This window comes from Rattus norvegicus, chromosome 4 (assembly GCF_021556685.1).
Source record: "Rattus norvegicus strain SHRSP/BbbUtx chromosome 4, alternate assembly SHRSP_T2T, whole genome shotgun sequence".
NCBI lineage: Eukaryota > Metazoa > Chordata > Mammalia > Rodentia > Muridae > Rattus > Rattus norvegicus.
Genome location: NC_141537.1, coordinates 167,153,287 through 167,177,296, shown reverse-complemented (window position 1 = coordinate 167,177,296; position 24,010 = coordinate 167,153,287). Strand labels below are relative to the sequence as shown.

General features: G+C 41.1%; 2 protein-coding genes across 12 annotated transcripts in view; one reads left to right on the top strand and one right to left on the bottom strand.

Moving 5' to 3' along the window:
* Styk1 (serine/threonine/tyrosine kinase 1) overlaps positions 1-24,010 on the top strand; it is a 48,976-nt gene that overhangs the window by 1,223 nt on the left and 23,743 nt on the right. For 2 of the 11 annotated variants that reach the window (XM_087658934.1, XM_087658941.1), the window contains exon 2: positions 2,456-2,565. The exons of the other annotated variants lie outside the window; for them this stretch is intronic. The gene's annotated coding sequence lies outside the window, so the exon portion shown is untranslated. The remainder of the gene's footprint in view (positions 1-2,455; positions 2,566-24,010) is intronic. 11 annotated transcript variants of the gene reach the window in all.
* LOC147995097 (uncharacterized) lies at positions 6,802-22,296 on the bottom strand. Its single transcript, XM_087659607.1, has 2 exons — positions 22,159-22,296; positions 6,802-7,517 (listed from the first exon to the last, which is right to left on the bottom strand). Exons 1-2 carry the CDS (start codon positions 22,162-22,164, stop codon positions 6,885-6,887), a joined length of 639 nt encoding a protein of 212 aa, XP_087515733.1. The 5' UTR covers positions 22,165-22,296; the 3' UTR covers positions 6,802-6,884.

The window sequence follows — 24,010 nt, the reverse complement described above, 5'->3', positions numbered from 1 at the left end:
GTGCTATTTCAAATTATAATCTACTCCCCACCCCCTTGCTTCATTATTGGCACTTAAGAGTAGGATCAATCAGGGTTTGCACAACCAAACCTTTAGTTTCAAGTTGTAGAAACGGCAAGTGCTAAGTACATATGTCTTCAGGACTGTTGCTCCTGCGCTCCATGGGAAGGGTTTATTCTGGGCCTTTTACTGGGTTTGATAGATGGCTGTCTTTATATTGTAATGCCTCCCCCCATGGGCTGGAGAGATGGCTCAGCCATTCAAGGCTAGGCTCACAACCAAAAATATAATGCCTCTGCCCCCTACATTTGTCTGCCTTTGCCTTTCATTTTTTTTTTTTGTAAGTAGAGCAGTTATATTAGGCTTAGAACAATCCTATTTACCTTTTAAAAGATTCTGTCTCTAAATGTCAAATGTGGGCATAGAAGGTGCAATATCAAATACGCATGGAGGCAGGGGGGGAGTCACAATTTAACCCCTGACAATAGTCAGGACCTCTTGTCTCCTGCTGAGTCCTCTTCCCACCTTCTGCACCACTCCCTGTGCTCTCAACATGTTCTGAAGTTGCACGGTCTGTGATTTTACACTTCTCTTCTGTTACACCACGAGCTCTCACCTGTGCTGCAGCTGCTGTAACCAATGAACACACACACACATACACATACACACACACACTATATATATATATATATGTATATATGTACATATATATATATATATATATAACCAAAACTGGTGGCATAAAACACAGTCAAATAAGAGCAGGATGATCTGTTTCTCTTTTCCTGGAGACTCTAAAGGAAAATCAGTTCCCTGTTTTGCTTGTTTCTAGAGTCTCTGGCATATTTCTGAGTCGATGCCCTTTTGTCCACCTTCATACCCCACACTGCCTGGGTTTATTTATTTTTTTCAGTCCTTCACACTGATGCTTTGTCCCCTTCTTGACCATTTAAGGGTATTTGTGACACACCAGACTCACTCTTTCTCTTTATTTGATTAATCCCATCTGCACCATCTGCAATGTTAATTTTAATACTAATAAAATCAACCTATTAATAGGTTCCAGAGATTTGGACATTGTGGGAAGAGGGAGTAATGTTTCATCTTTTTTTTCTTCTCATTGTTGGAGAGTGAACTCAGGGTCCTGTTACCACTATATCCTCAGATCTCTCTCTCTCTCTCTCTCTCTCTCTCTCTCTCTCTCTCTCTCTCTTCCCCCATACACATCTTTTCTTTTACTAACTTTTACATTATGTTTGTGTCTGTGTTAGTTGTATATATGTAGACACATACACCATTCCACATAAGTGCAGCCAAGAGGCATTGATCCTGCAGAAATGGAGTTGGGGGCATCTGTGGACCACTGGAGTCAGGTGTTGGGAACTGAACTGGTGTCCTCTCCAAAAGCAGTGAGCCCTCTTAACCACTGAGCCATCTCTTCAGCCCAATCTTAGCCATTTTTTGTTTTCTACTTTTCAACAGGGTTGTGGTTGTCCAACCTGGCTCTGAACTGACTCTGTGCTTCAGTCAGGTCTTGAACCTTCTATTTTCATGCCTCGACTTTGAGAGTCACTGTTAGTATCCACTTTTTACTCAGAGGTCAATGTTTTGCTTGCTATGTATAGCAAGGTAGTTTAAATACTTTTTATAGAGAAACACACCAGCTTGCTCAAAGATAGAATGAAAAAAAAATGTGTGTTCACCAGCAGCAATTGGGTACCATGATAGTTTCTGTACAAAACTGTTTAAAGAAACTCCTTGGGATGGTGAAATGGATTAGTAAGATACTTGTTACATAGCCCAACAACCTAAGATGAACCCCCAAATCCATTAAAAGTGGAAGGAGAGAAGCAAGTCCTCTGAGATATACACAATGAACTGTGGTATATGCATGTATTTATGCACAGACATCATCCATCTATCTATCTATCTATCTATCTATCTATCTATCTATCTATCATCTATCTATCCATTTGTCCATATATAATATATTATATATATATATATATAATAAGTGAAAACAAGCACAGTTTTTTCATGGTTATCATTGCAGTTTGATGTGCTCAATCAATTTCTATAGCTAATTTCTTATAAGGATGACTTGCAGACACAGGTATATTCATAGACAAATTGACCTACTCAGTAAGCCTCTGCTCTGGGGATACATTCATGAAAAGGATAACCCAGAACCTGCATCTTTGTGCTCACGTACATTTCCTTTGTTCCTGTGCTCTCATCACTTCAGATCCATCCTCAGCAGTGCAAGTTTAGCTGGTCTTGGTTCCCACACGCTCTCTGTATCTATATCTGTCTGTGCTGATGTAGGGTGCAGAGTCGGACTGTGATGCCCTGCAGGAAATGGATGTGGGTGGAAGAGAACAGATAATAATAGGAAACTTGGATTAAGTGTGGGCTTGTGGTGTGGGTGCCGAATCGAATGCTCTCTGTTCGTTAGAGCATGCCTTGGACACAGTTTCCGAATGGGGAAAACGAGAGAAGAAATGAATTCCCTGAAGGTAAAGCTGCCGGAAGCTGAGACCACTGAGAGGCCTGTCTTGAGTCCAGGTCCTGAATTGATTTACCTTTGTATATTATTATTAGTGTTGTTATTGTTGTGGGGATTTTTCTCTCTGGCTGTTGTTACTGGTTTTTTGTCATTATTTGTTTTAAGACAGGGTGTCACATATCTCTGACTGTTTTGAAATTCACTGTGTGGGAAAAGATGACCTTGAATGTCTGGTTCTCCTTCCTCCACTTCCCCAAGCGCTAGAATTCAAATATGAGTCACCATGCCTGAGTCTGAGAATTGTTTTAAGTGCTGTCACTCCATGACCAAAGGAAAAACAAAGCACATAGCTCTCTGTCTCTGAATCTCTCTCTCTCTCTCTCTATATATATATATATTTTTTCTTCTTCTTCTTAGAAAGAAAAGGTGGATATAGATATAGATGTCCCTAAGGATACTTCCGGGTTTAAAGACTGGAACCTTTTTGTCTTGAGCTTCTAAGAATTTCTTTGAGTTCTCTACCTAGAATAATAACAAGAAGATAGGTTAATGTATTGTCTGGGACACTTACTTTAGAATAATGTAGCCTCTTTCCTGAGTGTGCCTATCCTCTACCAACTCAAGGTAGCAGCCTCCTCTTATTGCACCAGCTCCCTTCCCATTGCACCAGCTGAGTTGCAGCTATGACTAAAGACTCAACAAGCAAATTAAGGGCAGAAGGACTATTTAGTTTGATGATCTGAGAATGCTGTTTATCAAGGTGGGATGAAACATGGCAGTGGGGGTTTGTGGTTCTGATGGCAGAAGTGAGATTTTCAGGTGGGAGGAACTGTGCTCCCTCTCACCTGTCTCATGTAGCTCAGGCTAGCTTCAAACTTAGGATATAGCTGAGGCAGTCCTTGAATTCCTTGATGCTGGGATTATAGGTCGCACCATAACACTTGGCTTGACTTTCTCCTTTTGATTCAGTCTGGGATGAAGTACATAAAACTGTGCCTCCCACATTTAGGGTGGGTCTTCTCTCTTCAGTTAAACTTTTCTGGAAACAGCCTCAAGGACACCAGCAGAAGTGTGTCTCCTTGTTGACAGTGATAAAAGAGGACACTTGCTGACCTCAGCATTGGACTCATCCACTTAAGTACAAGCAACACAAAACACACACACACACACACACACAGATGTGCACACACACAGACGTGCACACACACACATGTGCACACACACAGGCTTGGGATCAGGTCAGGTTTGTTGGATTGACTTCTGCTGACTCTCACCTAAATGCTGTATGAGTCTTTGTTAATCTTGGTCCTGACGTTAGTGCTGCTTCTAATCAGTTGGTGAGTACAGCAGCAGGATTTGTCAGTATGAGGAGCAGAAGTACTTTGTGATTGATTGGAAGGCTAAAGGGATGCTGAAAATCCAACCTGAGCATTTGTTCTTCTATCTGATTTGTAGTCACTTTCCACAAATTCAGATCATGTGATTGGAATTTGGTTGGGCCTTTCTGGCTTCTTGCCCTTTGAATTTCCCTCAAGGCCTCAGTGTCATACCTTCAAGGTTCCTTGAAGCTGACATCTTGATATGAACCAGTTCTGGTAGAAGAAAAGAACAGAGTGCTGGAATATTCTTATAGTCTTAGCAATCAGGATACTGGTTAGTAGCAAATCCTATCTGTGTGCAGGGTTGGGGTTCAGAAGCCTGTCCATCCTGAGGCTTGGTAGCAGAAGATACCATGACAGCACATGGGTACAGCCATACCCACTGGAAACCTTGAGTGTCATGAAGCTCCGCAGCTGCTTGACCAAAAAAAAAAAAAAAAAAAAAAAAAAAGCAACTGATTGTTGCAATTGCTGTCCTTCTGCCTCAGCATTTTGCATAATTGGGAACTTTCTGCTCTTCTTGACCCCACATAACCTCAGTTTCATCCTTTTCTCACTCATAATCCAAACTGAGGATGATGTAGTAATACACCCAGAATCAAGATATTACATGCCATTAGGTTAGATCTATCCTTTTTTTTTTTTTCCTGGCTTCAGACAAGGGTGTTTTTGACTTGCGTTGGTGTTTAATCTGTATGTTTGTATGACGATGTCGGATCCTGAATGGAGTAATGTGAGCTGCACTGTGAGTTCTATGAATTGAATCCTGATCTTTTGGTATCCTTTAGATGAGCAGCCAATGCTCTTAACTGCCGAGCCATCTCTCCAGCCTCAAGCAAGACATTTTAAAACTTAACACCTATAGCATAGTTTTCATGTGTATTATATTTTTAGTATAACAGCAGTGAGGTGTTCTGACCTGATTTTCTACTATAAGAATGAAGGATGGGGGCTGGAGAGATGGCTCAGTGGTTAAGAGCACTGACTGTTCTCTCAGAGGTCCTGAGTTCAAATCCCAGCAACCACATGATAGCTTGAAACCATCTATCATGAGATCTGATACCCTCTTCTGGTGTGTCTGAAGACAGCTACAGTGTACTTATAAATAATATGTATTTAAAAACAAAGAATGAAGGAAAACTTAGCACCTCAACAATGTAAGACTTTGTGAGAGGAATGCAGATAACCCAAATAGTATTTTCAGCCATCTGTGTGCACTCCATCTTTCATCAACTCACTAACTGCTCCTCTTTCTTGGACCAAAATGAAAAGAAGGGATTTTCAATCCCCTGCACTAGTAATGAGTAGGAAACAAGGCAGCCTCAGTTGAAAGTGAAAGCAGGAGTTTAGATTATGTACAACTGGGAGGGCAATGAACACCAGATGGTATCTGCAGAGCCATAACTGGTGATAGGCTGTGGGTGATAGCGTGGCGTAAATCCCTTACAAAAGGGAAATTCTTTGATGGCTTGGATAGAGCTGATGATAATGCACTCTGTATATTGTCATGCAGGAGTAAATGGTTTAGCAGTGATATGGGAGCTACAGTTTTGTGGACTCAGTGCTGGAGAACTTGCCTGACATGGATAAAGCCTGAGGCTTGATTTTTAGCACTGCCAAAAAAAAAATTAAAAAAGTACCCTAAATCCTAACAGACTGGAGGGAGAGAGTAATAGAAATTGTGTGACACATATTTTGGGTTTCAAGGAAGCAGCGGGTTCTGCTGGAGGATAGATTAATAAAAGTCAGTATGGAGATAAAAGTTAGGAACATGAATTCTTTGGATGTCCTCCTGGCAATGAAAGGAAGTAAGATCATCCCAGAGCTGTCAGCAAAAGTGAGCTTGGTTCAAATACCAACAGAACTATACATGGTGCTTTTGTTTCTATCTGTCCAGCAGTGGTAGAGGGACCAGTGGCCCTATTGCAGACCACAGTGCTTGACTTAGCATTCTGGACTGACTCTAGGAGGCCCTGATGGTTAGCTTGGTTGTACATGGGTTCTTCAAGAGACAGAATTTCTGTTGCCTCAGAAAATCACATATGAACTTATTTCTTAATTTTTTGGTTTACATGCAAAGCAACAATATTCAAAATGACATTTTCGTACACATCAAAGTATGATTATCTGTCCTCATTCGTTTCCTTCTTAGGGTTTCTCTTTTTAAATTATACTTTATTTATTTTGCATATTCGTGTGGGCCTGAGTGCTACAGCACACATGTGTAGGACAGAAGTCAGAGACAACTTGTTGCTGTGATTTCTCTTCTTCCTGAATGTAGATCCCGGGGTTTGAATCCACTTCCTCAGGCATGGCAGCAAGGACCTTTACAGGTTGAGCCATCTCACTTGCCCTTATGGTATCTACTGCTGTGATAAACACCATGGCCAACAGCAACTTGGGGAAGAAAGAAAGCAAAAATTACTCAGACAGCTGCATTACCAAAGCACTCCCCAGCATGGGTGACATCTGACAAAATCTGGAAATCTGGATCATACTTCAGAGTCTTCAGATAGCTCAACAGGTTAAAGAGTGTCCTTTCTAGGCAGTTCAGTTGGCCCAAGCCTCTTATAGGCAGCCCAGTTGCTCTTAACTTCATTTAAGTAGTTTCAGCTTGTCTGAAAGTATCTCTGAACAGTCTTGACTGTGTAATCTTGGGGAGGGAACAGTCTATTCAACCTGGTCAGCATCAGGAATTTCCTGAAGACTTTCAGTTGCTTACTTCCTGAGCTTCCCTACAGGACAGAATGTTTTACACACACACACACACACACACACACACACACACACACACACACACACACACACTCTTTCTCACATAGACACATAGACATGCAAAAAACAAAGAAAACAAAAAAAGTAACAAAGCCTTGTAACATTAAAACTATCAAAACTTCCTGTTGAAGTTGGTTTGGAAATCATGAATTGTATAACAAAATAAAATTTACTAAAAACCACTGTGATTGTGACCACCTCTATTAGACATTGCTTTAAGATCTTTAGGAAATGACATCAGTGTCTGACTTTGGAGGAGCTTCAGGGAAAACTTTAAGAGCTCTGAGACTGTCTTCGTCTTCTTCTTCTTCTTCTTTTTCTTCTTCTTCTTCTTTTTCTTCTTCTTCTTTTTCTTCTTCTTCTTCTTCTTCTTCTTCTTCTTCGTCTTCTTCTTCGTCTTCTTCTTCGTCTTCTTCTTCGTCTTCTTCTTCGTCTTCTTCGTCGTCTTCTTCGTCGTCTTCTTCGTCGTCTTCTTCGTCGTCTTCTTCGTCGTCTTCTTCGTCGTCTTCTTCGTCGTCTTCTTCGTCGTCTTCTTCGTCGTCTTCTTCGTCGTCTTCTTCGTCTTCTTCTTCGTCTTCTTCTTCGTCTTCTTCTTCGTCTTCTTCTTCGTCTTCTTCTTCGTCTTCTTCTTCGTCTTCTTCTTCGTCTTCTTCTTCTTCTTCTTCTTCTTCTTCTTCTTCTTCTTCTTCTTCTTCTTCTTCTTCTTCTTCTTCTTCTTCTTCTTCTTCTCCTCCTCCTTCTCCTCCTCCTTCTCCTCCTCCTCCTCCTCCTCCTCCTCCTCCTCCTCCTCCTCCTCCTCCTCCTCCTTCTTCTTCTTCTTCTTCTTCTTCTTCTTCTTCTTCTTCTTCATTTCCATACTAAGAAAGAGAGATGAAGAAAATGACTAAGTTTGACCAGAATGACCCAATTTATTGGCAAAAACCTTTGACTTCTGGAGGCCCCCTCCTCCACCCCGCAGTTTTTCCACTAGGTAAAACACTAAATGAACAACTGAGATATGGGAACAGTCTATGGCTCATTGTGACCTGGGGAGGAAGATGCTTCCTTAAGTAGAAAACAAACAAAAAAATTGGGTGGGAGAGAGGGCTCAGTAGTTAAGAGCACTGGCTGTTCTTCCAAAGGTCCTGAGTTCAATTCCCAGGAACCATATGGTGGCTCACAACCATCTGTAATGGAATCTCATGCTCTTTTCTGGTGTGTCTGAAGACAGCTACAGTGTACTCACATACACACATAAATAATATTTTTTTTTACATGTCAGGGTTACAGATTAGGTGGGGAAATCTGAGTTTTATGAAAAAGCAACTCTCAGGATTTTAATGTTGCACTTGAAGCATGATGACGCAAGGGAGGTTTTGCATGTGTGCCAGTGTGCGTGCAGTATTGCTTGATACACGAACACTGAACTAATGAGCTCTAAAACATGCGAAGGTTTATGTCTTCTACTTTAGTAGGAAAAAAAGAGTCTTCTGTGCATGTCTCCATTCTAAGTTGGCTTGAGAAAGTTGAGAGTGAAGAAGTCAGCACGGCACTCTAGACAGCTTCAATCATTTAGAAAATTAATGCCAGCACAGTAACTGTCCTTTGTGCAGTGGGGAAAGCATTAGCTTGTTAACTCTTTTAGGCCATGTACAAAATACAAAACAAACACCAGGAGTTTCTAAAGGCACCTGGTAGTCTCCCAGTCCACCCCTGTGAATTACAAAGTATTTATGTAACAGAGCCACCTGAAACTGTCATGAATGTTGTGTTGGATTGTTAAAATTCTTTAAAAACGATACCTTTTCTTGGTCCTGAAAGATGTGAGGAACATAGAACTTTCTTTTGGGTAGTAACAATGTTTTGACACTAGAGAGAATTGCTAGGTACTCAAATAAACACACTAAATACCACTGAATCATGTACTTTAAAATGACCACAGCCTGGTGAGATGGGAAGTTGCTGCTCTGCACACCTGATGACCTCAGTTAGGTCCTGGGAACTGAAAGTGGAAGGAGAGAATGGGTTCCTTAATTTGTCTGTGGCACACGTACAAATGGACACATACATATACACACAAGTTACAAAATCAAGAAACAACATGCCAAAGACAAACAAGCTGGAGACAGACAGAGACAGGTAGATTTCTCAAAAAAAAAGGGAAGAAACAAAAGAAAAATGATTAAGTTTATGTTAAGTAAGTCTTACCTCAGTAAACCATTTGAAAAGATTTAAGATATTTTGTATGCCACCATCCATAATAACATTAAAGACGTGGAAGCTGGAAATTACTATGGTAAATGGTATTTAAAGTAAAATATATTCATATAATCCAGTGGTTCAGCCTCAAAAAGTGATGAAGCAATGACTCATGGCTAGAAAACTTTACACTAAGTGAAGGGATGCAGACACAGAAGGCCATATACTTCATTAGTCAATTAATATGAAATGCTCAGGACGGGATAATAGACTTAGACAGAAAATGGCTAGTGAGTGCCCTGGGTTAGGGAGCGGGCACACTGGGAAGTCACTGCTACTGATTAAGAGTTTCATGTCAGGAGGTTTTAGAAACATTTTCTTAAAAAATATTTTCTTTTAAAAATGTTCATTTATTTTCATGTGCATGGTGTTTTGCCTGCACATATGTATGTGTACACCACGTGTGCCTGGTGCTCAGGGAGGCCAGAGAGAGATGTCTGATCCCTTGGAACTGGAGTTATAGATGATTGTGAGCCATCAGGAATCAAACCTGGATCCTCTGAAACATCAAGTGCTCCTAACCATTGAACCACCTCTTCAGCCCAATGACATATATTTAAGTAATGGAGTGATGGCAGTTGTGTAACGTTATGAATGTACTAAAAACAACTTTTTAAATTTTGAAATGCCAAATTGTATGACCCACAATTTAAAAAGCAACATTAAAGGTAATCCTACATTTGCAAAGTAAAGAAGGAAAGAAGAGACAAAGGTAGGAAAGTTGAGAGAGAGAGAGAGAGAGAGAGAGAGAAAACTGGAAGAATGAAAGAAAGAAAAACTTTAAAGAGATAGTACAGTATAGGGTAAAAGCAAGAACATAGACTTTGGCCACAGACTTTCCATCTGGGAGAATTACATGATTGACTATATGTAGGGCATATGTGAGTAGGTTGTTCATGTTCTGCACCATAAATACAGTCAATAGCACTAGGCAACAGGGAGAGAAAACCAGAATCAAGAAAGCTCAGGCTGAGAGTCAGTGAAGGAGCCACAGAGTGGGGCAGAGGTCGATTGTGTGAACTCTGCTCTCCTGATAGGGGGAGAGCCTGGGGTACAATATAGTGATGCAAGTAGTTTCCTGGTCTAATATGTTTTGTTTGCCTGTTTTTGTTGTTGAGTCAGAGTGTCCCACTTGAGTCTGGCTTTGGAGCAAAGACCGACCTCTAAACCTCTTCAATCCTCCTGGCTCAGTCTCTCAAATGCTGGGATTACAGGTTAGAGATACTCTTTGGAGCTGTACCTGGGTCCTGTGAAGTCCAAATGTGTGTGAAGAGATGGTGAACTCAGTTCATGAGTTTTGTTGCTTAATGCAAATAATGACTAGACGCATACTTCTGTGTAGCATTCTTCTAGAAGTGAGGCAGGAAACAGGTCTTGGTCTAATATGAAGGTACCTTTTCAAGAAGACTTAAAGTTTTAAGTGTGTGTGTGTGTGTGTGTGTGTGTGTGTGTGTGTGTGTGTGTACATGTTAGTGCTGGTGCCTATGTTGAAGTCCATGGAATGGGCTGACAATGGAAGCCAGGTGGATGTCTGTGGTCCGTGCTGTTACCAGGTACCATGTGGCAGTCCATGAATGTGCTCCGCTGACTGCGAAGGACAAGACAGCTTCTTCTGTAGTGGTATTGATGATTCACAGTTGAAAAACAGAGACATAAAATGCTCTGTGACACTCTGTGACAGCACCCCCACCAAAAAAGTAACAACTTAGATGGGAAGCCCTCAAAGAGATATAAAATATGGGGCTGTTTTATACCCTCCATTGCATTCGAATTATGATATGGAGACCTGGTATAGTTATTATAAGGTGTCTTGCATTATAACTTGGCAGAGTCCACATCTATTCTAACCCAACTACACTGCACAGTTCACATCTATTCTAACCCAGCTACACTGCCTGCTAACCAGCCATGTGCCCCATTACCTGCCATCTTAGTCTTGCCCAGGCTGTTTCTGCTCCACCCATGTCCTCATGGTGCCTCTCTGCTGAAGCTCTCATGGCCAACTCTTACAGTGAATCTCTTCTCTTCCTGGTTCTTATCTGAGACCCTCTCACTGGGATCAGAAGTCACACCTCATCCTCTCCTGCTCAGCTATTGGCTGATCAGATCTTTACTACCCAATCAGAGGTGATGGAAAACAATTTTTACACAACATTGAGACAGCAGATGCTTGACAGTGCCAACATTTGGACTGCAACTAGATACTTGGGCACAGTAACCGGCATCTGAAGACACAGTGCAGAAACCTATTCCCGAACTCCACCTTTTGTCCAATAAAGTCTCCTTTTTTATATTAGTAAGTAATATACAGTAAGAACAATTATGAAAACTATCAGGTAAAAATTGCATCCATAAGTCAAGTCCACTTATATTTGGCCACCTTAGGGAAAGTACTCTATTACCTATTCTATCTCAGTCAGTGCAAATTTCTGTATATAAATAATTTTCTATCATAGTGTGCATTTAATGTATGAATATACTTTTAAACTTTAAAACATGTTTTTTGTTTAAAAGCTAAACTTAAGTTAAATTGCTAGACTATAACTACCTAGTCTTCAACCCCATCAGAGACCCGAGAAAGACAAATATTACCTCAGTAAATAGGAAATGCAGAGAAAGCAGTTTCCAAAATTACAGAAATGCTAGAGGTTGCTGACTACCTCTTCTTTGGTATCTTATTTGGCTTTCTGGCTCAGTATATGAAAGATTTTCTTTTCTGTGAAGCAGGAATTATGAAGAACTTGCCTACTTTGTTCTTCCAAAGTGTGGCAGTCGACTTCCTCTGTGTCTTGTTTGTCCATAGCGTGAACAGCATGCTCTCTGCAGTTGAGGCAAGAACAGTTTCTTGCCCTGCAGTTAGCTGGCCACATTTGAAGCAAACTCCAAAAGGAGGTTCTTCAATGCTCATCATCTTCTTTGAAGTAGAGTTGGGGTGCTGCCAGGAGCTGATGTCTCACCATCATGAAAGCCTTTTATTAATATAATATCTTCAAATGCCATATTCTGAGATCACTGAGGTTTTGAAGACCATCTGAATATCTGAGGGCAAGTATCTGAATAGACAAATGCTTCTTTCTAGCTTTCTACTGTCTGTTCAACTTTGAAAATACTCACAGGAAGCTAAATAAAGCTTATTTCTGTAATTAACTAAACTAGTACCCAACACAACAAGTTTGATTGACTATTAACTTGCATTTATTAATTATCCTAAGCAGTTTGTAATGGCAGCTTTCAAGGACTAGAGCTTCATGTTACATTTTAAAAATGAGTTGCATAGGTACAATACCTGTGTATAGAGTTGAAACATAATACAGTATGTCGTGGCAAAAATATTATATTTGTATCAATATACAAAATTCCATACCAACATATAAATGTTTGGCTTATTGATGTTCTTCATTTTAAAAGTAGGTTCTGTTAGTGTTCCTTTTAGGCTCTGCCCCACAGTTACCTAGCAACAGCCAGTTATTCCTGGCTTACTATAAAAGGGACTGTTCTCTGGCTCCTAGCCTTTACTCTTTCTGCCCCTTCTCTTCCTGACCCCTTTCTTCCTCTCTCTGTTTCCCCTCTTCCTTCCACATGTTCCTGGCCTGCCCCCTCTCCTTTTCTCTTTCCTCCCTCCTTCTGTCTCTATTCCCTTACAAACTCCCCACCCGCTCTCTAAATAAACTCTGGTCATATGGCTGGTAGTTCTGCAGGGAAGGGATGCCTTAGCATGGGCCAGCCAAGGCACCCCTCTTACCATACCCATACCTGCCTCTACGAAACATACTCCTGACTCTCTTCCTTTTTTATAAAATATAAAAGATCCAATAGCCTACCATTTTATCTTATTCCTATACACACTCCCTTTTTTAATCCCTTCTTCCAGCTTTTGCCCTAACATTAGAGAGAGGAGGAAAGAAAAAGAGAAATCCCTGAATCTAACCTCCTATACTTTGTTTCCTCCTTAAACAAGACCATTAACAACTTTTAACCAATTACTTTTAAACAACAGCAAACATCTAACACCCACTGAATGACCAAAACCCACCCACCCACCCTGCTTTTGGGGAATGGTGTGTTGGTCTCTTTGAGTCCTGCTGTCTTGGGGCAATGTTCTCTTTTTGGGGCCCTAAGAAAATTGGGATAACACCCGAGTTCTAAGGAAGCTAGCTGTATCATTTGTTGTCCAGTTTCTGTGCGATGTGAAAGTATAGGGCTTAACTGAAGTCCTGGCAGAACAGTCTGTAAGTCTGGACCATCTTAGCTAGCCATCTTGAAATTGTTCTGGATGCACGTTCTCAAGGAACAGTTATTGGGGCCGTTTGTGAGGTTGGATCATCTGGGTTACCTGCCTTATCTTCTTTGGTGTCTGGTTCTTTTACTTTCAGTGACAATGTAGATTTTTTTTTTTTGCATTAACACATGTAATGGAAGGTACAAGGTACATGATTCAGCTAAAGATGATTCTTTGCTCTTTGACCAGGTAAGGCATCTATTCTGTTTTGTAAGGTAGATTGGACTGTATAACCAAACTGTAATATAAATTTTATCTATGGTGTTCGAAAGAATGGCATGATAAGTCATGAGGACTCCTGTAGCCAACAAGATTTATTGGCTATGCTTAGGTCAAGTCATGGCTGGAGACATCTTCACATGTCAGCGGGTCTCACAGCTGTTCCCATGTAGAGGGATCAGCAGACATGTTACCAGTTTTGTTGTTGTTCTTTTTTCCTTAATGTCTGCAGCCAAGATTTTCAGGAGGTATCCCGTGTCAAATCTAATCTTTATTAATTTTGATGGAATCCATAGCTCTTCTTAGGTTGAAACAAGGACAAAACTTCAACGCATCAAATCCTTCCTTACAATCTGAAGTTAAAACAATTGCATGGTGATCCAATTCAGAAGTCCTTAAGATCCAGCGTTTTTCAGCAGCTGTGTTAGCCATCTTATTCACATTTAAATATTGAAGTCGATAGAGCATTATTTAATCAATCTCTGGGAGATCCCATATCCCCTTTCTGTTCTATGGGTATTCTCTTTAAAGTCCTGTTAGATCTCTCTACAGTTGCTTGACTTGTAGGATCGTGACATATATCTGCAATACTTTCTATGCCATAATGTTAAAAAATTGTTGTACTTTCCTGGATGCAGATGCCAGAGCATCATCAGCTCCAATCTGCAAAGGCATTTCTGAGATAGCCATCAGCATTAATAAATGTGCAATCTCAGAATCATCTTTTGCAGCACTTAAGGCAGAATCCCACTGGAATTTTGAATGTATCAATAGTATGCTATATCAACATGTATATATATTTTAAAATTTCAAACTCTACAAAGTGAAACACGCAATCTATTGTGTGACACTGTAGTAAGGCAGCATCTTTAAACAGAATCTGTCTTCTATATTCAGAATTATATATTATGTCTCTATGGGTTACCATTATAATTTCTCAAGTCTTTATGGATTTTTCTCATCTAGAAGTACCTCTTTTGTTGTCATTGTAGGTTCCCGATTAGATTCTTCTGAAGATACTGTAATCTAATTTAAATAATCCTCTAAACTCTATTCTACAGCCACCAATCTAGGATTTAATATTTTAGTCTTTTTTCTTCTCTAAGTCTGCTTTATTCTGATCTTTCTTAAAGAGAATATTTACAACAACTACTATTATTGCTGGACAGCAATGATTATGCTGTCATTAAAACAAAATTGTATGGCTCCCAAATGCCCCTTTCTACAGTGTTTTCCATTTTTTTTCTTTTTTTTTCAGAGCTGGGGACTGAACCCAGGGCCTTGTGCTTGCTAGGCAAGCGCTCTACCACTGAGCTAAATCCCCAACCCCTTCCATTTTTTAATATGAAAAATATTTTCTTTTTAAATCTCTCTAATTCTCTCTTTGCTTCAGAGACTTTATAGAACATTTTTTCTTATTTTTCTTTCTCAATCCTCTCTTTGGAGACTTTCTATTTAATATTTAAATTCAGTATTTCTATGAATTGTTTTCTTTACTTTCTCTAGCTTTTATACATCTTTTAATAACACTTCTACCTATTTTTCTTTCCCTTTTTTAGAGACTTTATCTTCTTTTAAAAAATTATTTATTTTTGCGCTCCAGATTTTATTCCCCTCCTGGTCCACCTTCCGCCTGTTCCACATCCCACACCACCTTCCTGCCTCCCCTCACCCCTGTGTCCACGAGGATGTCCCTACCCCACCCACTGAGACTTTATTTTCTATGTGCATTTGTTCCTCTCTTATTGCTCTTTCTCTTTGTGTATTTTCATTTTATTAATTTCGAAGTATTTCTATCTGACTATGATGTTTTAGACCCATTCTCTTTCTGTTTTTAGCATTTAATCAAAAATTCAAACAGTTATACTCGATCAGAAGTTCATCTGTGTTCAGAATTCTTCTGGTTTCGTGTGGATTCTGCATTCCCCTGTGATTTGCTCCACCTCAGCCCTTCAGCTCACAGAGAAGATGTGCTTCCACCATATCCTTGTGCCTGTAGCTGGAGTCTGCCAGGTCTCCCATTTGCATCATTAGCTGGGATATGTGTTTCACCAGATGCTTGACGCTTGCCTGGAGACATGCCCCTGCTGGTTACACCCCCTGAAAGAGCTTCTGTGGGAGCAGCATGAGCTGCCTGGCTTTTGCCAACCTCAAATGTCACTTGGTTCCTGGTTCTCTGCTCCTTCCCACAATACTGGGGAGATTTTTCCCCTTAGGCTGTAGCATGAGCTATGCCTAAAGGAGACAAGCATATGGCCTCTCAAAGTCTCAGCTCTTTTCTCCCTCCATCAGCTGGCAGTCTCCCCTTGGGAGAAACCCTTGATGCTGAGTACTATATTATTTTACAGGGGTTGGGGATTTAGCTCAGTGGTAGAGTGCTTGCCTAGCAAGCACAAGGCCCTGGGTTCGGTCCCCAGCTCTGAAAAAAAAAAAAGAAAAAAAATGGAAAACACTGTAGAAAGGGGCATTGGGAGCCATATAATTTTGTTTTAATGACAGCATAATCATTGCTGTCCAGCAATAATAGTAGTTGTTGTAAATATTCTCTTTAAGAAAGATCAGAATAAATCAGACTTAGAGAAGAAAAAAGACTAAAATATTAAATCCTAGTTATATTATTTAATATCAGCCTTTCCTCTCCTCCCAGCATTCCCTTCAGCAGATCCTCACCCTATTCCTCTCTCTCTTTCTCCTTTGAGAAGGGGAGTCCCCCTCTATGTATCATACCACTCCCTTCCTCCAGCACACCAAGTCATTGCAGGACTAGATGCTTCCTCTCCCTCTGAGCCCAGATAAGGTGGCTCTGTTAGGGGAACAGGCAGGAATGTAATAGATTTAGGACAGCCCCAACTCCTGTTGTTGGGGTACCCAAATAAAGATAAGTGACCCATCTGCTACATATGGGCAGGGGACTAGGTCCAGCCCATGTTAGGGCTCTTTGATTGGTGGTTCAGTCTCGGGGAGCCCTTAAGAGTCCTGGTTAGGTAACTCTGCCAGTCTACTTGTAGAGTCCTTGTCCTCTTCCAGTTGCTCTATCCTTCCCCCAACTCTTCTATATGATTCTCTGAGCTCAATCTAATGTTTGGGTGTGAGTCTCTGTATCTGTCTCCATTAGCTGCAGGGTGGAACCTCTTAGAAGATAGTTACACTAGAATCCTGTCTACCAGCATAAAAGAATATCATTAATAGTGTCATGGATTGGTTCTTGCCCATGCAATGATCTCAATTGGGGCAGTCATTGAGTGGCCATCCCCTTCATCTCTGCTCTATCTTTGTCCCTGCACTTCTTGTAGGCAGGACACATTTTGGATCAAAGATTTTGTGGGTGAGTTGCTTTCCTTTTACCTCCACTGGGAGTCCTGCTTGGCTACAGGAAGTAGCCATTTCAGGATCTATATTCTCCCACTTCTAGGAGTCTCAGCTGGCATCGCCTCCATAGACCCTCTGGGCTCTCTCCCCATCCCAGGTCTCTGGCACACCCTAGAAACTGCCTTTCCCTGCACCCCTCCCCTGCTAATCTCCCATCTCTCTCTCCTGCTTTCCTTACATTTGATCTCTGCCCCCTACCCCAATCCTCTCCCCATCCAAACTTCAACCCAGTTCCCTTTTTCTATTGACCTGCGATATCTATTTTCTTTCCCCTTCTGCAAAGATTCAACAATCCTCTCTTGGATGGATTTGGTTTTAACAAGGGGGGTTGTTATCTGGTTTCTTTGGGTCTGTGGATTTTAGCAAGGTTATCCTGTACTTGATGGATAATATCTACTTATAAGTGAGTATATACCATGCATGTCCTTTTGAGTTTGGGTTACCTCATTCAGATGATACTTTCTAGTTCCATATATTTGCCTGAGAAAATCATGGTGTCCTTATGAACACTCCTCCACTTCTAGTGGGAGTGCACATGTGTGGAAATTAATTTGGGAGTTGGGAATATTTCTATTTCTAGATCCAACTATACCACTCCTGGGCATATATCCAAAATACGTGTCACCATCCCATAATTATGTTCATAGTAGGTTTATTCGTAGTAGCCAGAAACTGGAAACAAACTCAGTATCTTTCAACTGAAGAATGGATTAAAAAAAGTGTGGCGTATTTACACAATGGAATACTGCCTCACTCAGTCTTAAAATGCTATGTCTAGGCTGTAGTGCCAAGCTCAAGAGAACCTGTAGTGGCTCTCCCATAGCTGTGGTCTTTGGGCTGTTTTCTCCACAGGCTGCAGCTCCACAAAGCTTCACCTTTGTGTCTCCACCAAGCAGTGGCTGCTCACAGGCCCCCTCACTATTATCTGGCAGTCTGCCACTGGCCTTATTGCATAACAGGGGCTCTAAAGAAGCTGCCTGTTTCCAGGAAAGTGCTTGTTAACACCTTCTACCTGAGACCTCTCTAATACCTGAATCTTTCTAAGTTTGGATTCTGTGCCTACTTTTGTGTTGGACTTGGATGGATGCCAAACATAAAATTATAAGACTCCCTCTACTACCCTCAAATATAATACAGATACATGGTATATTTATTAAAAAGCTTCTTGAATTATAGCTGGGCAGAGTTCATATTTACTCTAACCTGACTGTGCTGCCTACTGCCCAGACACATGCTCCATTACCTGCCATTTTAGTCTAGCCCGGCTCCATCCATGTCCTAATGGTGGCTCTCTTGCAACTCTCTCACAGGGAATTGCTCATGGCAAATCTCCTCTCTCCCTGGATCAAAGGTTCTCCCTCTTCCTCCCCTGCCTAGATATTGACCAGCTCTTTAGTAACCAGTCAGAGGTTTTGGAAACATTTTTTAAACAAAGTTGAGACAGGAGATGCTTGACAATGCCAATATGCAACCAGATCTCTAGGTATCTGAATACACAGTGCACAAAACTATCCCCCAACAAAGAAAATTCTTAAAAATTGTGATAAGGATAAAGTGTAGCTTTTCACAACAGAGAGCTATTAGAGAGGCTGGGGCTTGGGAAGGATTCACTTTTCTTTAAGGGACTGATTACTGGGAGTTTGACCATGCTTTAGTGACTATATGGATAACACAAAATGAACTTTTTTTTTTTTCGGAGCTGGGGACCGAACCCAGGGCCTTGCGCTGAGCTAAATCCCCAACCAAAATGAACTTTTTTAAAAATATTTTTTGGGGGGGACACAAGAGTAGGGTAGACCTGGACCTGGGAGTAGTAGGAAGTAAGAATGATCAGGGTGCATTATGTAAAATTTCCAAATAATCAGTAAAATATTACTGATAAACAATTATAGGTATTGATGTAAGAGAAGAAAACATTCAGCCAACAAATGGTATAGTCATGTCTACAACCAGCTTGACCTTTAAATAGTCAGAGCTACAGATGCTCAAATCATTTGCTACTGAGCTTCAACTCCTGAAGGTAGGGTGCCTTGGAAAAGGGAGGGAATAGGCATGCGTTATTGGAGAGGCACAGAAAGCATCAGGTCATCCTACCTGGAAGAGTTTTAGTACTTCAGTCTTGAAACTTCAAATCACTTTAACCTTTCCTTTGTTGTTTTGAGATAGGGCCTTGCTCTCTAGCCCAGGCTGGCCCTCTAACTCTTGATCTTCCTTCTTCAGCCTCCCGTGTGCCAGGATTTACAGCTGTTCACTTCCACACCCAGCTATTTCTTGTGACTTATCTCCTTTGTTCCTGTCAGAATGTTTCTTATTATGTGATTCACAGTAGGACTTAGTATTATGATTATTTCATGGAATAGGAATTAAAATACAGAGAAGAAATGACATTTGCCCAAATTTACATAGAAGATTAAGGGAAGGCAGGAATTAGGGAAGCATATGTATGTGGTACTAGAATGATGGTTGGCTGCAAATACAAAATCTTCTCTAGTGAATTAGAGCCTAGGCAATTTTCTTTAGATTACTTTAAAAAAGAAGATAAGCAGTTTATCACTTGAAGGCTGATCATATTTGACTTTGCTACTATACTTGTCCAGAATGCTGTAGGTACCTCTTAATGCTTGGTTCTCCTTAGCAGAGAGGATCTTATTCTCTTTAAAATTAATTCTAGAAGCATCCTAGGGAATGACTTTCTTGCCTTCTTTCTCTTCCACAGCCTTTTGAAAAACTCAAACAGAACCACTGATTTCAAGTTATTGTCTAGAAAAGGAAGTTTAAAATCTGCTATATCCCTTTTATAAGTACATGATATTTCATCTTAGAAACTTTGAAGCAATTCACAGAATAGGACAGAAGAATTAAAATCTTGATGTACCAGGTATAGTAAAGCTGGTGTACTGGCAAAACTTAAGAGGTGGAGACGGGAGGTCAAGAAGTCAAGGTCGGGGTTGGGGATTTAGCCCAGTGGTAGGGCGCTTGCCTAGGAAGCACAAGGCCCTGGGTTCGGTCCCCAGCTCCAAAAAAAAAAAAAAAAAAAAAAAGAACAAAAAAGAAGTCAAGGTCATTCTCAGCTACAGGGCAATGGAGCTCAGCCTGGGCTATAAGAAACAATGCCACAAAACAACAAAAAGTCCTAAACCAAACCCCAAATCTTGGGTTTAAAGAACTAGGCATTTTGTAGAAGGAGGATGAAAAATTTGCTGGATATGGTGGTGACCTCTCCTGCAAAGACATGTTAAACCTGGATGTTGGGAATAAGTGTCCTGCTTGTGATATTATGTTTTGATATTAATGTTGCATAGAGTGAAAGGAGAGACCATTTCAAGAGGTTATAACTTGGCATAGTAACAGTAATTATTACAAAATGATGTCTACTCATACAATAACCAATAACCGAAACTAGTTATACGCGCTAAATTATGGTAAGTGTTCTCTATGTGATATCTCTTAATACTTACAGTGACACTGAGATAACATTACACACTGAGTAAGAAAAAGAAAACAATAAACAACCAACGAGCAGTAGAGGCAGGTATATTTGATTTTAGAAATGGGATGTATTTCCCCAAAGGAAAGCAGGCTGTCCTCTCCACATTCTCTCAAACATCCTAATGTCCCTCCCTTCTATTTCCTGTGTATCTCTTTATCAGTCCTCCTCACTTCCTCTTACTCTATGGTTTTTACCTATCTATGTTCATGAAGGACTCTAGGGGCTTTTTCCAGCTTTACACCCACCCGCTTCTGGTCAAGGGTAGGCCTAGTTCCATTCTTCACCCAAAGTTCTCGAGAGGAGCAGAAACATTCTTGGGAAACCACTGAATGTACTGACTGACAGTCACCTGACCCTCTGGTCCCAGGCAGAGTACGAGTGCATGTCATCATCTGCCCATGCTTGCTAGCCAATAGAGTCAAAGGTCAATATGCTTAGCCAATAAGTTTAAACTGTCACCTTGTGGATGTAACCTGTACCCCTAAAAAGTATAAAAACTGCTTGTTATAGCATTTGGGGTCACCTTCTAGTGTCTTGCCACAATGGGCTGATTGATGGTCAACCCTGACACACCGGAAAATAAACCTCTTCAGTTTGCATAAAAAAAAAAAAAGAAAAAAGAAATGGGATGTATTTACTATACTTCTGAGATGATGCTAAAATGTAAGTGAGCTGAAGCCCATATGTGCATAATGGATAAACAAGATCAATCTGCCTTTAACAAACAGCTATAGAAGTCTGTAAGGAAAATGGGGCAGAGGCAGTCATGTGCACACATTCAGCAGGGAGGGCAAAGATGTTGGGCTAGCTGCTAGATGACAGTGAGGTTGTTTGGGTAGCAAACCAGCTGCAACACCTCCCCCGACACACCCACATCCACACCTGTGCACACAGGGCTTTACACTTCTGCTCATTTGATTATTTCCCAGCTGTTCTTTCTTAACATTTAGGAAGTCTTTCACCGAGTGAAGCAGAGAAGGGACTGGATTCACTTCTAGGTCTGTGCTTTGAAGGGGAGCTTATTTTCCTGAGAGGAGGACAGTGAATCTGTAGCAGCCATCACAGAACTTCAGGTCCTGTGATATTCAGAAACACAAATCGGAATCTTTTGTCTGAGTAGTAATTATAGAAACAAGTTTCTTGACTTGATAAGTTGTTGGTGAATGAATGGTATTATCACTTATGTGCACTGGAGGATTTTCAGATGCTAAGCATCCCGTTCTATCTAATCTAATCTAATCTAATCTAATCTAATCTAATCTAATCTAATCTAATTTTAATCTATCTATCTATCTACCTATCATCTATGTATCAATCTATCTACCTATCATCTACTTATTTTAAAATTGTTTACATTTATCTATTAATGGGGGTGGCAGTTGACTATGTGAAATATGAACATTAAGGTCAGTGAACTTGAAGATGGAAGGCATCTATTCTCTCCTTCTATGTAGGCTCTGAGATCGAAGTCACCTGTACCTGCTAAGCTATCTTGCCAGATCGCTCTTTCTTATTTATTTATTTATTTATTTATTTATTTATTTATTTATTTATTTAAAGGAAGGGTCTTATGTAATTCAATCTGGCCCTGAACTAGGTATCTAGCTAAGGTTGATCTTGAATTTCTGACCATCCTGCCTCTACCTCTGAAGTCCTGGGTTTACAAGCAGTGCCACCAGGCCCAGTTTATAAGGAACTGGCGATTGAACAGTGGGCCTCAGTGATGCCCTCTTCCAACTGGACTATACACCCAGACTCTCTGACCTCACTTTAGTTTTTTTTCTTTAATCTTTCTTTACAGTCCTGCTGCTACTCACCTCCTACTCCATGCCACCACCACCCCTACCTCTCCCCATCCCATATTTCATCCCTGTCTCTGAGAGGATGTCCCCACTCCACTCACCTCCATCACACCAAACCTCCCTGGAGCCTCAAGTTTCTCAAGGGTTAGGTGTGTCTTCTCTCACTGAAGCCAGACCAGGCAGTCCTCTGCTGTACATGTGTCAGGGGCCTCATATCAGCTGGTATATGCTGCCCAGTCGGTGGCTCAGTGTCTGAGAGATCTCAGGGATCTAGGCAAGTTGACACTGCTGGCCTTGTTATTGGGTTGCCCTCCTCCTTATCTTCTTCCAGCTTTTCCTTAATTCAACCACAGGGATCTCTGGCTTCTGTCCATTGGTTGGGTATAAGTATCTGCACCTGTCTCTTTCAGCTGCTTGTTGGGCCTCTCAGAGGCAGTCAGGCCAGGCTACCATCCGGAAGCACACCATAGCATCAGTTACAGTGTCAGGCCCTGGAGCCTTGTTGCTTTCTAAGGTCAACTGTCCTGAGGCATCACATTGCAAATTAGGTCTCCTCTCTTCTGCCTTACATCAAAGGTCTTCTTCAGACATTTGAAAGGCTGAGAACGTGCTTTGGATCAAAAGATTAATGTTCAAACAGGCTTTTTGTGGGTTTCCAAGTTCATTTCCAGCCCCAAATCTCTGCAAGGTGGATAGGGAGAAAGTCCAAACAATCCTATCTCAATTCCCCACCTGGAGCTGGATCCCAATCTGGACCTATCACTGAACCTCTTCTCCTTCAGGTTCTTTTCCATTTATGTCCCTTGGTTCTCCTAGACAGGAACAAATCTGGGTCAGAGATTTTGACTGTGAGATGGCAACCTCATCCCTCCCCTTGATGCCTGTCCTTCTACTGGGGATGGACTCTACAAGTTCCATCTCTCCGCTATAGGGCATTTCATTTAAGGTCCTTTGAGCGCTGAGAGTCTGTCACCTCCCAGGTCTCTGGTACATTCTATAGGGTTCCTCCACCTCCTACTTTCTGAGGTTGCCTGTTTCCATTTTTCCTGCTGCCCCTCAGGGCTTCAGTCCTGTTTTGCCTTTCCCCCTCCCTGTCTCTCCTTCCCTCTTCCCCTCCTCCCATGATTGCTTTCTTCTCCCTCCCAAGAGGGATCAAGGCATCTTCACCTGGGCCCTTTGGCTTGTTAACCTTCTTGAGTTCTGTGGATTGCATCATGAGTAGTCTGTACTTTTTGGGCTAATATCCACTTATTATTGAATACATACCATGCATGTCCTTTTGTGTCTGAGTTACCTCACTCAGGGTTTTTTCTAGTCCCATCCATTTACCTGCAAAACTCAGGACGTCCTTTCCTTAATAGCTGAGTAGTACTCCATTGTGTAAATGGAACACATTTTCTGTATCCATTCTTCCTTTGTGAGGCATCTGGACTGCTTCCAGCTTCTGACTATTACAAATAAGGCTGCTAAGAACATAGTGGAGCACGTGCCCTTGTGGCATGGTGGGGCACCTTTTGGGTATATGCCAAAGAGTGCTGACCCCACTTTAGTAACAATTTTTATTTTAAGGCTGTGCCTATGGCTCAGTGGTGTAATATTTTCCTAGGAATGAGGCTCTGGTTTCTATTTCCAAGAACACACGCATACATACACAAATAAAATAGAATCCTATTGTGGTTACCAGTAGGGATTCTTGCTAGAACAGCCACTTGCAACCACTTCCATTGATGAGATTTACATTCTCATTGACTCTCATTGATTCTCTGAACTGAGCATGAAGGATGATGGATTCAGAATGAAAACTTCAGTGTGTTGAGCTAAGTCTACCCCAGGAATCTGATTCTTTTTTTTTTTTATTAACTTGAGTATTTCTTATATACATTTCAAGTGTTATTCCCTTTCCCGGTATCCGGGCAAACATCCCCCTCCCCCCTCCCCTTCCTTATGGGTGTT